The 13985-nt window shown below is 58.5% G+C and overlaps 1 protein-coding gene across 8 annotated transcripts in view; it reads right to left on the minus strand.

Moving 5' to 3' along the window:
• Positions 1-13985, minus strand: part of SNX8 (sorting nexin 8) — a 66414-nt gene that overhangs the window by 4359 nt on the left and 48070 nt on the right. For 7 of the 8 annotated variants that reach the window (XM_070567335.1, XM_070567334.1, XM_070567336.1 and 4 more), the window contains 8 exons: positions 12249-12366; positions 10445-10566; positions 8528-8608; positions 7033-7193; positions 6294-6426; positions 2484-2552; positions 1315-1464; positions 767-916 (listed from right to left, as the gene is read on the minus strand). In XM_070567335.1, the coding sequence (XP_070423436.1) occupies positions 767-916; positions 1315-1464; positions 2484-2552; positions 6294-6426; positions 7033-7193; positions 8528-8608; positions 10445-10566; positions 12249-12366 (984 nt within the window). The remainder of the gene's footprint in view (positions 1-766; positions 917-1314; positions 1465-2483; positions 2553-6293; positions 6427-7032; positions 7194-8527; positions 8609-10444; positions 10567-12248; positions 12367-13985) is intronic. The other variant, XM_070567332.1, reaches the window with a different exon arrangement.

A 13985-nucleotide genomic window follows, 5' to 3' on the forward strand; every position in this document is an offset into this window, starting at 1 on the left:
TATCAAGGAGCTGGAGGCGGCCACCGGCAGATGCACCCCAGGGCTAACGAGGCAGCGAAAGAACCCGGGACAGACAGTATCAGAAAACGGGAGGGTGCAGGAGCGACACAGAGCCAGCAAACGCGGAACTGGACAAGGATCGCTTCTCAAGTGCTTCTTCAGCCCCCGCCAGACCCCCGGCATTCTAGGCTGTTGTGAGATGGGCACACGTGTCCCTGTTTGAGAAGGGTGAGCAAAGAGCCACACACATAAGCTGGAGTTATACGGCTCAGGCAACTCTGGCCAGGCAAGGGCTGCCGCAGCTTGCAGTCTCGGGGCAACCACAGCGTTTCTCCTCAAAGGCTCGGGAGCCACCATCTGGAGGAAGCTGACCAGGGGTTTCCAGGAAAATATCCCGTCTCCGGTACTCCCGAACTCCTCACACGGGTTCCCTGCTGTCTGCTCCACGCCTGTCAGTTCCTAGGGATCCTACGTGCTTTACCTCCGCCTTCTGCAATTCCTCCAGAAGAGGAGAAACTCTTCCTTTAGTCTCGCTCTGCTCCTCCCACCACACACAGCCCGCCCCCCCCGCCAGAATCACGAGGACAACATGCGACTAGGAGATTCGGACAAGAGCAAAGTGTCAAGGTCCCGCGCTTGCCCCAACCCCACCAACTCTCCCACGCAATTCTTCAAGGTCAGCGGCAAAGGGTGCCAGATTCGCAGGAGGGGCAGCTGCAGAAAGAAAGGTGCTGGCCGAGACAGGGTCTGCGCAGGCGAGACCCACCTCCTTGTGCCCCTGGATCTGCGAGTTGACGAAGGCCCCGAGGATGTGGGAGGTGAGGGGCAGGTAGACGTGGACCAGCTGCGTCTCCTGGTGCAGGCAGTACAGCGAGAAGTAGTTCCGAAGCTCCATCGTCTGAATCGCGTTCTCCTGCTGCAGAGAAAGCGCCTCCCCTCGCACCTGGCCCAGCGGACGGCGGGGCAGTGGGGGCGGGGGGGCATCCCGGCCGACACACTGCCGTCCTCCTGAGCCCAGGCCCGGAGCCCCGCCTCTGTGTAACTCCCAAGGCAAAGGCCAAGCCACACATCGCAACCGGGTCCAGAAGGTGCCGAGGGAAGAGAGAGGACCACGCATCACTCTGGGCACCTGGGGGCGGCTTCCCCACCCCTGCGACACCCCCACACGCCTGTGACACCAGCACATGGGCATCGACATCCCAGAATCTCATCAAGCCAACCAAGGACTCTCCGGAAGCACGGCTCCAGGGCCCAGCCCAGCCAGGTGTGGAAGGCTCCCCAGGAGGTCGGCCCCCGCCCGCACACCAGCACTACCTCCAGGATGCGCGACTCCAGCTGCTGCACGGACTCAGGCTCGCGGGTCTGCCCAGCGGTGCCCGACGCCGGCCTCTTCATCAGGCTGTAGGAGTGCAGGGCCCGCTGGGGCTTGTGCAGCAGGCCCTTCTCGTGCCGCGCACACAGGTCCTGGCGGGGGGGAGGCGTCAGCCAGAAGGGACCCAGAGCCCACAAGGATGCTAGAGCCCCCTCCCGCCTGGCAGGAGTAAGCACGAAAGGGGAGAGCTGGGAGGAGGCTGGGAGACAGATAGCACCAGGGCTCCCAGCACACGGCCTCAAGGCAGCACTGTCCCCGTCTGCGTCAGCAGCCTTCTCCAAGGATGGCTTTCCCCTTCAGAACTGGGTCACACGTGCCCCACGTGCCCCACGCGCCCCACGCTCAGAAAGCGTTCACGGAACAGCAGTTCAGGGGTGCCGGCCCAGGGGCAACCCAGGAGGGGGTCGCAGTGCCAATCAGCACCACAAGAAAACCCACGTCAACAGGCCCTGCTTGGAGGGAACCGTGCAGTCCGGGCGCTGGGCCAGGCCTGGACCACAGCGTCCAGACAGCCAGTGTCCCCCAGCAGCAAGAAGACCAGGCGGCCTCCAAAAGGAAGATGCATGGGCATTTCCCTGGGGCCCTAAAAGAACCCCCATCAGGAACCTAGTGGGAAATACTAGCCGCAGGACCACAGGGCTGGGACTTTCAAGGCCACTGGGCTACCATCCCACTCAACAGAGAAATCCCTTCTGGAACATTCCCCAAGTCACCAGGCCAGCTCTCTCCTTGAGCTCAGCACAAAGGATTGTCTGGTTTCACAGGCCATCCATTCGGTCACTGATACTCCAAAGAGGCCATCTCTTTCTCTGCCAGGCCAGCCCCTCACATAGTTATAGAGAGCTGACACACACACACACACACACACACACACCCCATTCTCAGATCAGGGGAAGCCCGAGGCCTGTCTGCACTCCTGCTGGGACCACAGCCCAGAGACTCCGCAGAGCCCATCGAGGAGAAATAACATCAGAGAGTCAGCATAAGGCCCATCTTCCCTCTGCAACTCTGGCTTCTCCACGTTTTTTCCATCCCCCGGAGTTACACCCTGAAAGATCACAGGATCCTTCTCAGAAGCTCTGTCCCCGCCCAGGGAGCAGCCCAGACTCACTTTATAGGACTGCAGCAGATCCAGGAAGAGGTTCAACTTCTCCACCACATCATTCTCTTCCTGTTTGCCCTGGAAAACGAGGGGGGTTAGCACGCCGAGCAGCACCCCGAGACTCAGCCGGGTAGCGCAGGCCCATGCACAGGCCTGGGCGGGCTCTGCCCCCGGAACCACCAGCCAGCTCCACAGAAGAGCCCCTTCCCCACGACAGCCCCCCAAACACGAGGCACAGCACCTGCACCCAGCAGCCCGACGAGGATCAGGCCTCGGGTCCCAAGGCCGCCTGCCCAGGCGTGCTCGCCGTTCAGCACCCCGTGTCCTCCCGGGGTCCCAAAGCCAACGTCCTCCCCGACATACACCGGGAGCGCCAGGGGCCTCAAACACCCTCTCCGCGGCTCCACCAGCACGCCAGAAACCTCAAGCTTCTATTCGAAGCTGTGAGCAGTGTTGAACAGGGGAAACAAAAAGGAGGGATGTGGCTGGGAAGGAAGGGGAGCTTAACAAAAGAGGAAAGGAGCACAGGCGGGGAGGGGCGAGCGGACAGAGTCCGCAGCTGCAGGACCACACCTGGGAGAGCAAGGTAAGATAAGAGAACAAAGACCCCTCTGTGCCCAGGCTGATGCGGAAGAGGAGAAAGGGCACAGAGCACAGGTGCAGGGTGGGCCAGATGCACACTCTCTGCTGGATCCTGCACAGAGGTGACAATGACGGAGACAAGCCCACAGCTGCATGGTGCCACAGCTCCTCTCCCAAACCACAGAGGCCACAGTGGCACGGAGGGCGGCCCTGTTAGCAGAATGGGGTATCCTGGTGACAACAGAGGGGGTGAAGTCACCACCGCATCCTAGGGACACAAATATGATCCAGACTGCCCCAGGCCCGCCACGTGTGCTCCCAGCAGCAGGAGCATGGGGAAGGACGCGCAGACAAGCCATCGTGCACACGGCCCGACCAGCACCGATGCTCAGAGCCACTCCCGGGCAGGAAGAGTCCGCACCGAAACCCTGGGCTCAGGGGGCCTCAGGGAGCGAGCGAGCATCCACTCAGCAGACGGCGAGTGCCCGAGGGAAGGCCACAGGAAGAAGCTGGTGGTCTCTCCACTTCCTGCTCCAGGAACCGGCAGGCACAGGCCTGCCCGGCCCCCACCCCTCCCTCAGTCACCACAGCGACACACTCAGCGCTGAGGTGGTTTCCTGGGAACATCCCTGCTAAGGCTGCGGTCACAGCTGCGGGCCCTGAAGGGCTCTGGCACAGCTCATGTCCCTCAGCCACCAACATTCACCGAGCGCCTCTTCCAGTGTTCACCAAGCACTTCACCCAGGTGTCTGCCAACCACCTCTCCCAGGCGTCTGCCAGGCACCTCTCCCAAGTGTTTGCTGAGCACCTCTCCTAGGTGTTCACCAAGCACTTCACCCAGTGTTTGCTGAGCACCTCTCCTAGACATTTGCCAAGCACCTCTCCCAAGGGTTTGCTGAGCACCTCTCCAAGGTGTTTACTGAGCAACTCTCCCAGGTTCAATACCAGCTCTTTGGGCAAACCGAGCCCCTTCTATGACCTCTAGATCTCCAGCTGTGGCAGAGTGAAAAGGTCATCCCATAAACTGCACATCAGACTTGGTGCAGGAAGGGTACAGGCAGAAGCAATGAAGAGAAGGATGAGTTGGATGGGGATACAAGCATAAGGCTGGGAGCAGGGGGCTCCCACCCAGGCTCTGGCACCAGCTCGGATCAGGACCCTGGGACTCTCAGGCCCACTGAGCTCAGAGGTTCCAGGCCACTAAATTTCACACTCGCAGCCGAGATTCTGGCCAGTAAGTTTACAGGAAACAACAGGCATGTTGCAGGTTTTTAAAACTCAGAGAGGAAAAGGCCAAATGGCGACAGGCGCCCTGATCCCTCCTTACTAGGCAGAGGGCGTGGGAGGATGGAGGGTCCTCTTCTGGCCTAGTAGCAGGGGCGACTCAGGTCCTTCCTGCTTGTGTCGTCTGCCACCAAGTCCTGTTTCTGGTCTGATGCCACACACCACCCTGAACCACCAACACGTGTGCCTTTACCAACGCACACATCCTGCCAACACAGCATCAATAGCCTACTTCGAGTCTCACTTGTCTTGCTGGGACAGAGTTATCTCGGTCTCCTACAGGTCTGGGGAGAATAAAACCAGGATTCATAAAAACGGCCCTCAGACGTCTTCACCTGCGCAGCGAGAGTGAAACGAACTCGCCGTGCTGGACAGAAGTCCTCACAGGTCGTCTGTCTGATCCAGCTTCATGTCAAAACTGTATTAATTTCACCCCAACGTGAAAACCACTAAGGACAGTGAGGAATATTTGGGAAACAGCCCCTCTCATTAAATTTCAAAGCAGCATTCATGAGATATCAGAAGATCTCGGCGTGGGGAGGAACTTCAGCCACAAACAGACCCGTCAGCAGCCTGCCCGCTCTCCCTCTCTCTCCAAGGCGGACGCAAAGCATCCAAATCGGAATCAGAACAGACTGGGAATCTCCCGTCCTGCGCTCTGCACACCCCGGGGCTTCCTGCCCCCCCAGGAGGCTACCTGTTGGAGAGGGGGCTCCGTGGGCCAAGGGCCAAGGTCCCCGTGACCAGAGTAGCTTCACTTTTATGTTTCACGGACTGAGCTCTGAGTAAACGTTCAGCGGGCTAAGAAGAGGTTTTGAATGATCTGCCCACCCGCCTTGTGCTTCGTCGACAGGGAAGGGGCCCAGGGACCAAAGGAGCCTGAGCAAGGTCCCAGCACAGGGCCCTGGCCGAGCGCAGAGCAGGCTGCCGAGCTTGCCCCCTCTCTGTCCGGCCAAACCTCCCACGCTACTTGCTTGGTCCTCCTGCCGCGGAAACGTGGGCACCTCTCAGTCCTGGGAGGGACGGGGCCCAGCGGCAGCCCGGGGACGCCCACGCCGCCCAACGCTCAGTTTCTAAAGGGAACGCAGGCCGGGACCACAGAGGAAGAAACCCCAGGACTTTCCGCAGCAGCGATGAGATCACAGGCCCTCCAGCACTGAGAGGCGTCCCGGCACCTGAGCGCCCGCCTCAAGCCTGGAACCACCCCCTCCTCACCCCGATTCGACAGTCGCAGATCCGACTTACTGCCAAGGAGCTTCAAGTCTCAGACAGGTGGAAGGCTTTCACACTGCATCGTTTTAACTTATTTAAAACCATCCACTGGCAGCCTGAAGACCACTTCCCCAGGAACTGGGCGGCAAACCCTCGCCCTCAGAATTATGTAACAGTGTCATAGCGTGAGAGCCCCCAGTGGACGCCTCCCCCATCGGACGGGAAACACCGCATCTTCAAATCAATCCCCAACGACGAGCAGTCTGTGCGGAGCTCTAGAAAGAGCAGCTGCTCATACAGCAGAAGCACCTCCCGGGGTCAACAGGGTACCTGGTGTGACAGGAGGGGGTCTCCCGGGGTACTGGGAGCTTAGTCATTGTTCTCACGAGTTATCAAGTGGCCAAATACTGGGACAGCAAAACGGGAACTACCTGGGCCACCAGAAGTATCCTGGGAAGTCCAAGATTGCATCTTCAACGGCGGATTCTATCTTCTAATCTCAGCACAGTCAACTCTCAAGAGACCAGAACCCAATCTGCTCTTGTCATCAGCAACCCTCTTAAGAGCATGAGTGGCACACAGGGAGCCACCCGGAATGGATGGGGGCGTGGAGTTCCGACCCGAGAACAGCTATCCGCTCGCTCCAGACTCAGCACTTTGAAGTCCACCTTCCCGGGAGGGAGACGCCCCCGCGCCCAGCATGAACAGCCCTGGGGCCAGGCTCAGGGAAGGGCCACTCACCTGCTGAGCAGCCTTGTCGGCGAGCAGCGCGAATTCAACGGACAGGCCCTTCAGCGCCTGCTTGAGGAAGCTCCATGCGCTACTGTTGAGGGTGGCCCAGGAAGGCAGCGGGGTCGTGTCAGACCCTAGAGCACTGAGGGAGAAGGAGACACTCGAGGCCTCGAAGCTGCCGGGCAGTCCCGCCCAGCCCCGCCCTCTGCCTGCACGCCACGTCATCCCAGGGCCACCTGCACATGTCTCCCCAGCGAGACCCTCACCGCTCAGAGTGGTCCATGGGGAAGCTGGGAGTCTGATAGAAAGGCAGGGTCCCGGCCCCCCACCCCTCCAGACCTGCTCAACCAACTCTTCAACAAGACCCCCGGCGACATGCGTGCAGGGGCAGAGCCCTGGCCCAAGGAAGGTCCTGCCCCCGGGCTGGAGGAGGCATCCGCAGCCCACGGCGCCCTTTACCAAGTCAGACGCACCTTCTTTAAAGTCTAATCTCAACAACGGGCAAAATATCCTGAGGAACTGGCGAGCACTCACGTGTTTGGGAATTCACATTTCTCTGCCTAAATTCTCCACCTTTTTTCTTCGAAATATGCTCTCCCACTTCCCCCACCCTCCCCTTCCCCTTTTGGAGTGAACCGGGTCGGAAGGAGGGTTATCAAGGTAAACGTACCTCCTCCTCCAAGTCCGCCACCGAAATCTACAAAACCCCCGGCACCCACCCCCGTCAGAGCCTGACAGGGTCACCTGCCTCAGCTCCTTCCCGAATATGAGCAGGTCAGCAGCGTTGTCGATGGCCCGCGACGCGATGCGCTCAGCCCGGTCGCGCAGCTTGTAAAAGCTGTTGTAGATGTTGCGGATGAGCTCCCGGCTGATGGCGAACTGCGTCTGGATGTCGGCCGGGAGGAAGTCCTGGCAGGGCGAGCAGAGAGGGGCCGTGGACTACCAGACGGGAGATGCCTTTCAGAAGGGGTGGCCGACAGGAGATGAAGCAACTCCATCCGACGCAGCCACCCAGTGAGCCCGGACTCCCAAGCCCGGGTCACGCAGAGGCCAGCTGTGGCCCACTCCTCTCCCCCAGCGCCTGCAGGGGACCGCCCTCCCCGTCCAGTCACGGTACACCACCAGTGCTAAGGCTCCCGGGAGGTTCTGTCTCTAATGTCCACTGAAATTGGATCAAACTGGAGGTCGTGTCAAGAAACACTCAAACGATAATCTTCAAGCCCAAAATGATGAATGTAAAGTGCTGACTCTCCACGTGAGGAGAAGGCCTCCCGTACTCCTTGTTCCCAAGAACAGCTTTCTATCAGCTCTAACATTAACTACCTATTAATATTAGAAAGCAGAGGGGCTGGCCCCGTGGCCGAGTGGTTAAGTTCGCGCGCTCTGCTGCAGGCGGCCCAGTGTTTCGTTGGTTCTGATCCTGGGTGCGGACATGGCACTGCTCATCAAACCACGCTGAGGCAGCATCCCACATGCCACAACTAGAAGGACCCACAACGAAGAATTTACAACTATGTACCGGGGGGCTTTGGGGAGAAAAAGGAAAAAAAATTAAAAATCTTTAAAAAAAAAAATTAGAAAGCAGAAAGCTTAGGGAATAAAATGAAGCTAAAACAGTCTGCATTTTTGTAGAGAAGCAATTAAAGAAAGAAAAAAAAAACTACAAAATAGCTACCTTCCTCTTTCTTAGAAAAAGAGCAGATTAACTAAATTCTAAAACAAACCAGTGCAGGGCCAGCCCCGGTGGCCTAGTAGTAAGTTAGGCGTGGTCTGCTTCAAGGGCCCACATACTCAAAAACAGAGGAAGAATGACACAGGTGTTAGCTCAGGGCAAATCTTCCTCAGCGGGGGAAAAAAAAAACAAACCAATGCAACAATCAATCCTGTGAAATCTGAAAAGCTGGGGACCAAGCGTATGTCCACCTGCATCGCACACACCTCGGGACACGGTGCAAGAGCCTGGCGGGCCCTGGGTCAGACAGTGCCCAGTCCATCCGGGCTCTGCTTCTTAGAAGGATGGGACCTCGGCAAACGGCAGCCTCTCCGAGCCTGTTTCCTCCCCTGTGACAAGGGTGTGACACCCACTATGTTTCAGAGCAGCTGAAGGGAGGGTTGAATGAGAAAAACAGGCCATGCATCTCAGCATGATCACTGGCACACGGTGGAGGCAAATAAGCATTAGCACTTGTTAAAACTGCCATCGCTCCGGCTCAGAGAAGTCACCACCGAAGTGAGGAAAATACCTTGGCGCGAGTAGCCAGCTTGCAATTCATGAACTCATCTCCCACCAGCTGTGCCGACTCCTTTAACTTGTTCTGCACGTCCTGCAAGAGGAAACAGACGCAAGCTCACCCTCGACGGCCGCCCAGGAGGCGGTGAGCCCAGGGAAATCGCTAAAAGGCGGTCCTTCCCCAAGAGAAACATTTGCACTGTTGCCCTTATGTAAGTATTCCCAAACCTCTTCACTGTCTCCTCTGTGGTTTTTTTTCCATCGACCTTCAACCTTAGGTGGTCCTCCAAGGACAGGGGAGCCTGACTTAGCAAGAGGACTGCAAAGCCAGCAGCTCTGGAGCAGAGGTCTCCCTCCGGAAAACACTCACTCCGCCCACAGACCAGTCACTAGATCCCCAGAGCCGGAAGCTGAGGTCTCCTACTTCCTGTGAATCGACTCAAGGACCGGGCCTCCAGAACCCCGGGAGAGCTGACGGGCGACCGTCAGGGCCCAAGCCCTGGCACCGAAGCCTGCCTTCCAAAAGCAGGCCCCCAGCAAAGCCACGCCATACGATAAGGCGCCAAGGGGACACACGGGCAGAGATGCTCACGTGCAGCCGTGTGTGGACGGGTGGAGGAATTCTAAAATGCAGCCATGCTTTAATAATCATCTGTCCCAGTTTTCTCATTTTACCAAAAGAGAAAATGGAGTCAGGAGTTTCCGGGGACACCCCATCTGTGTAAAGGCAGAGGTCAGCGGAGCTAACACCCCCAGAGCAGGGGCAGCGTGGGCTCTGTGCCCGACCACACCCTCCTGCCTCCCCTTGCTGTGTCCTGAGCCGCGTGCAGCTCCCTTGTCCCACCACATTCCTCTTCTGGCACTAAAGACCCCTGTTCTAAAGGAACCTGTCCACCCCGGGGGTTCAAAAGACCCCTGCTCCCAGCTCAAGGGCAGAAGGTCACAGCAAGCATTCACTGAAGTCCGGCATGGCTCTGCCACGAGGGACAGCGACAATGGGTACCCCCAGGGCATCACGGAGAGAAAACCCCCAGCCTTCCCTGGGGGTCAGAGGCCCCTTCTGCCACTAGGAAGCGAGGGGACACGGAGGCAGCTGGCACTGTCCCCGCCTTGGCTGCTCGAGTCCCGTATCTTTCCGCAGCAGCAATGAGGGCAGGCGCTCAGCCCCCCAGTCCCTGCTCAAGAAGGGCTCCCTCCAACAGCAGAGATGGGGACACACGCCCTCCACCGGCAAGCGTCCTCGTTGGAGCCCGCCCTCCCGGCCACCGTGAGAAGGCCCCTCAGGCAAACCTCTCCTCCCACGGGAAGGAAGAGCGGAGGCCCGGGCCAGGTGGCCTGCCAGGCGGTCTTCCTCCTCGGCCGGCGACAAGGGCTCTGCCTCGGCGTCCCGACCCATCGAGGCTGCGCAGCAGCAGGGCAGAGAGGAAACTGCCGCTCTGCTTTCTAGCTGGGGTCGCTGGACACGCAGAGATAACTTCCAGAACGTGGCCTCCCCTATGGGGCTGGGGCGGAGGCTCGGCTCCTCCTCTGCTCCTTAGTCCACATGGCCGTTATTTTAAGTAAACACTTATGTGCATCTGGAGTCTCCAGCACGGCCGTAAACCCTCAAACCATACAGCCTCCTGTGTACCAGCCTCAAGTCCCCCAGAGACCGCCCCGAGAGCCCAGCGCCTCCACGTGGACGCCCCGAATCCTGCAAAGTCAAAGCCAGGGACGCCTCTAAAGTCACACTCAACCCGCTATGCGGGAAGGAAATAAATCCTGTCTACGGCAGTCAGGTGTGCAGCAGAGTCCGTCAGGGCGCCCAGTCGGGGGAAATGAGGCCAGGGGAGAGCAAGAGCACAAAAGCAACCTTAAGAATGAATCAAGAGCGCAGGAACAGCAGGACCCGCCATGCGAACCGCGTGCGCGCAGCCCCAAATGTACTCACAGGACCGCTGAAGGACAGGAACAACTTGAGGACCACGTCCTCGGAGAAGGGGGGGTGCCGGGCCACCAGGTTGATGAAGCGCTTCAGTGCCCGCCTCCGGGCCTCGATGAACTCCCTGTCAGCTGAAGACAGGACACGGCGTCACCAAGCAGGGCCCGGGCATGACCCTCTCCCGGGGTGACCGCACTCTCGGGCTCAGCTCACACCCAGGGTCGTCAGAGCGTCTCAGGAGAGGAGCCCGGAGCGTGCCACACAGCCAGCGAGGGGCCTGGACAGGGAGTCACAGAGCCCCCGCCCCCCGCCCTGCCCCCCACAAACACTCAGGCGCAGAAAACCACAGGTCCCCTTCATCGCAATCAGTGGCATCACACCTCCCCCCTTCGATCATCTAAATTAAAGACGTCTCCTATAATCCCTTCTGGAACTTCTCTCTATGAACAAGTGGGTTTTACTACACTCGTGCATTAATTCAACCCCGTTTCCCTGTGGACATCACTTGTAACTCTGTAATGGATCCAATCATTAATTGCTTTCATTCAGGTTACACCTTTTCTCTTCAGGGGGAAAAAAAGTAAAAGTGGAAATTGATGAATTAAGGGACTTAAATCTGACCACAAATAGAAGTAGTATTTAAAATATTTTTAAGACCCTGAAAAGTACAGCAGGATGAGGTTCCCTCCCCACTCAAGGCCACAGCAACCCTTCCAGAAGGCCGCGCTTTCTTTCACACCCGCTGAACCACAGCGCCATGCCTCCGCATGCGTGTTTCCAGGGCCCCGACAGTAACCGCGCTGAATGGCCTGGGAAGCGTGGTGAGCCCTCCCCTGACTCCCAACGCACTTGTGCTCTCACTCTCACCACCCTTGGCATCCTCCCCGTCCCTCCGGGGCAGAGGGACGGGGCAGGGAGGGGGGAGGAAAACGACATCATCAGATGCTGAGCTGGTCCCGGACCAGGGGGAGGCAAGAGTGCTGATGTGCAACGTTAAGAGATGTGAGAATGCTGAAAACTGGCCCACTGTATTAAACCTCAAGCTATCTCCCCATTCGAGCACAGTTACTGTAGGATCACTGGGAAAATGGCAGAAAACCAACCAGTTGGCTTTGGGCACTCGCCTTCTCATGGAGTTTTATTCAGAATTTGAGAAAAGGGCTGTGGGAGGATCGGTGAGACCCCAGAGAAGGCACCGCCATCCCCCTGCGCTCTGGAACTGGGAGACACAGGCCAGTCCAAGGGGCCTGAGCTACCTGTGACCTCTCACCTGGCCCCAGGTAACTGCAGGTGACGCAATGAAAATGAGGCAGCTGCTTCTGTGCTGTCTTTTTTTATCTCCTTTAAGATGCAGATGAGATTGCCTATCTTACATTTACTCTGCTCTCCTCCAGGGGACCAGCTAGTACTGTGGTGGGACCCGCTGCTTAGTTCGCACCACTGTGCACGAGCGGGCAAAACCCACAGCGCTCCTGGCCCCCCACCCAGGAGCCCTGGCACGTCCTGGCCACTGCCCTCTGGAAGGAGAATTGGGGTCCGCACGCTCTCCCTTGCACAGCAGGGCACCTCCCTACGTGTCAGTCACCGAGCAGAAGGCTCATGTAGGCCAAGGGTACCAGGTGACGTCCCCCTCCGCAGGCCAGACCTGGGGCCTCAGCCGCAGCAGCGACCCGAGCGTACCGAGAGGCTGGTGCTGCACTGCAGCCCTACCGCCAACCAGCCTGCGCGGCAGACGGCCCCCCCACCGGGAGCAGAGAGTGGCGTCCATCACCCAGCCAGGCCTCGGCGCCCCTCCGCCGCAAACCGGCTTTACCTCCCAGCATCCTCTTGGGCGGCAGGGCGGGCACCATGCGGTAGGGGAACTTGTGCAGCAGCATCTCGTGGAAGACGACGAAGTCGTTGTACCGTCTGTACACGGAGGACTGGAAGCGCTGCAGGGACAGGGCCGCGCTCAGATCCCACACCGGACACACGCCTCGCTGTTTCCCTTTAACCTCCCTCCCCGCCACTAAACAGAGCCCACGGAGACAACGCGACTGACCTGCTCACCTCTTCTCACCAGACCTTGACCAGGAGAAATGCCGTGCTTCCTTAACATTCGGTAACACGGCCGCTAAGCGCTGCGTAGCTCTAATTTCGTTTTTAACTATTCTTCCGGATCTTCTGAAAGACCGATTTCCGCTGCTAAGCTGGGCATCCATCCCACCCTCAAAAGGTAGCATGGAAGGAGGAGGCATCCTTTACTCCATCTTAGGGGATGTCCTCCGCGTGCACCTTCCAGTAACGCCGACACGCGGCCCGCTGCCTCCTGACACAGGCCCAGCTGTCCACAAGCAGAGCGAACGCAGGAGAGGGAGACGGACACAGAGCAGACACGGGACTCGACCAGACTGCCCACCAACGCCACCCTGTACCCCACGGTGACAAACCTGCAGCCTGCACCAGGTCAGCATCCTACTCAGGAGCACCCTCACCTGGGTCCAGATGAGAGGCACAAGAAATGCGCATGGACGCTCCCCTTGAAGTTCAATGCGCTACACGGATTACTAATGAGATCGCTGAGGGGAAGAAGCCGACCTGAGACGGCTACTTATGTGTGGTTCCAACCCTACGACACCCTGGAAAAGGGACAACTATGACACCGTAAAAGATCAGGGCTTGTGGGAGGGAGGGATGAGCAGCCGACACAGGGGGTCTGTAGGGCAGTGAAACTGCTCTGTGTGAGACCATAATGGTGACACACGTCACTGTACATTTGTCCAAACCCATGGACCATGCAACACCAAGAGGGAACCCAGCGGAGACCGTGGCCTTCCAGTGATTATAATGTGTCCACATGGGCTCCTCGGTCCTGACAAATGCACCATCGGGTGCGGGGTGCTGACAGTGGGGGAGGCTGTGCCTGCGTAGGGGCAGGCAGCACGTGGGAAGCCTCAGTTCCTTTGCTCAGTGTTGCTGAGAACCTGAAACTACTCCCCAAAAAAAGTCTATATAAGAGTTAAATGCGTTATATGAAGAAAAGCTATGAAGTCAGACGTGTCCACCTCTCTTCTAGGTGACCCTACGCTTCACGCCACGTTTGTACTTCCTCCAGACTCCAGCAAGGACGGTGTGCAGGGTGCACACCCAGAGAACACCCGTGGCCCAGAAGGCTTGCCCCACTGTGCGAACCTTCACAGGCTGAACCCTTCACACACATTTCAGGAGGTAACCAGGCAAAATTACCTCCTTATAAAAACGCTCACTATGAGGCAATCAGTTTACTTAAGAAACGAGCAGTGTAACCAGACGGAAAACAAGGCCGGCTGCTGGTGTGCTGGAAGAGCAGCTTCTCTAATGCTCGGAGCCGCCTCACTCCGGGATGAGGCCCCAGAAGGCGAGGCGGTGCCTCCAGCACCGTGGCTGCTTCTCACCACCGCCGAAAGCAGCCGACAAGGCCGAGACCCACGGCGGGGACAGACAGCCATGCCGTCCTTGCAATAACCCCAGGAAGGGCCTCCTTCCCTCGATGACCTCTGCCTTCCTCCCTTGGGAGCGGCACTGACAAGTG

The sequence above is a fragment of the Equus przewalskii genome, chromosome 12, assembly GCF_037783145.1.
Source record: "Equus przewalskii isolate Varuska chromosome 12, EquPr2, whole genome shotgun sequence".
Classification (NCBI taxonomy): Eukaryota; Metazoa; Chordata; class Mammalia; order Perissodactyla; family Equidae; genus Equus; species Equus przewalskii.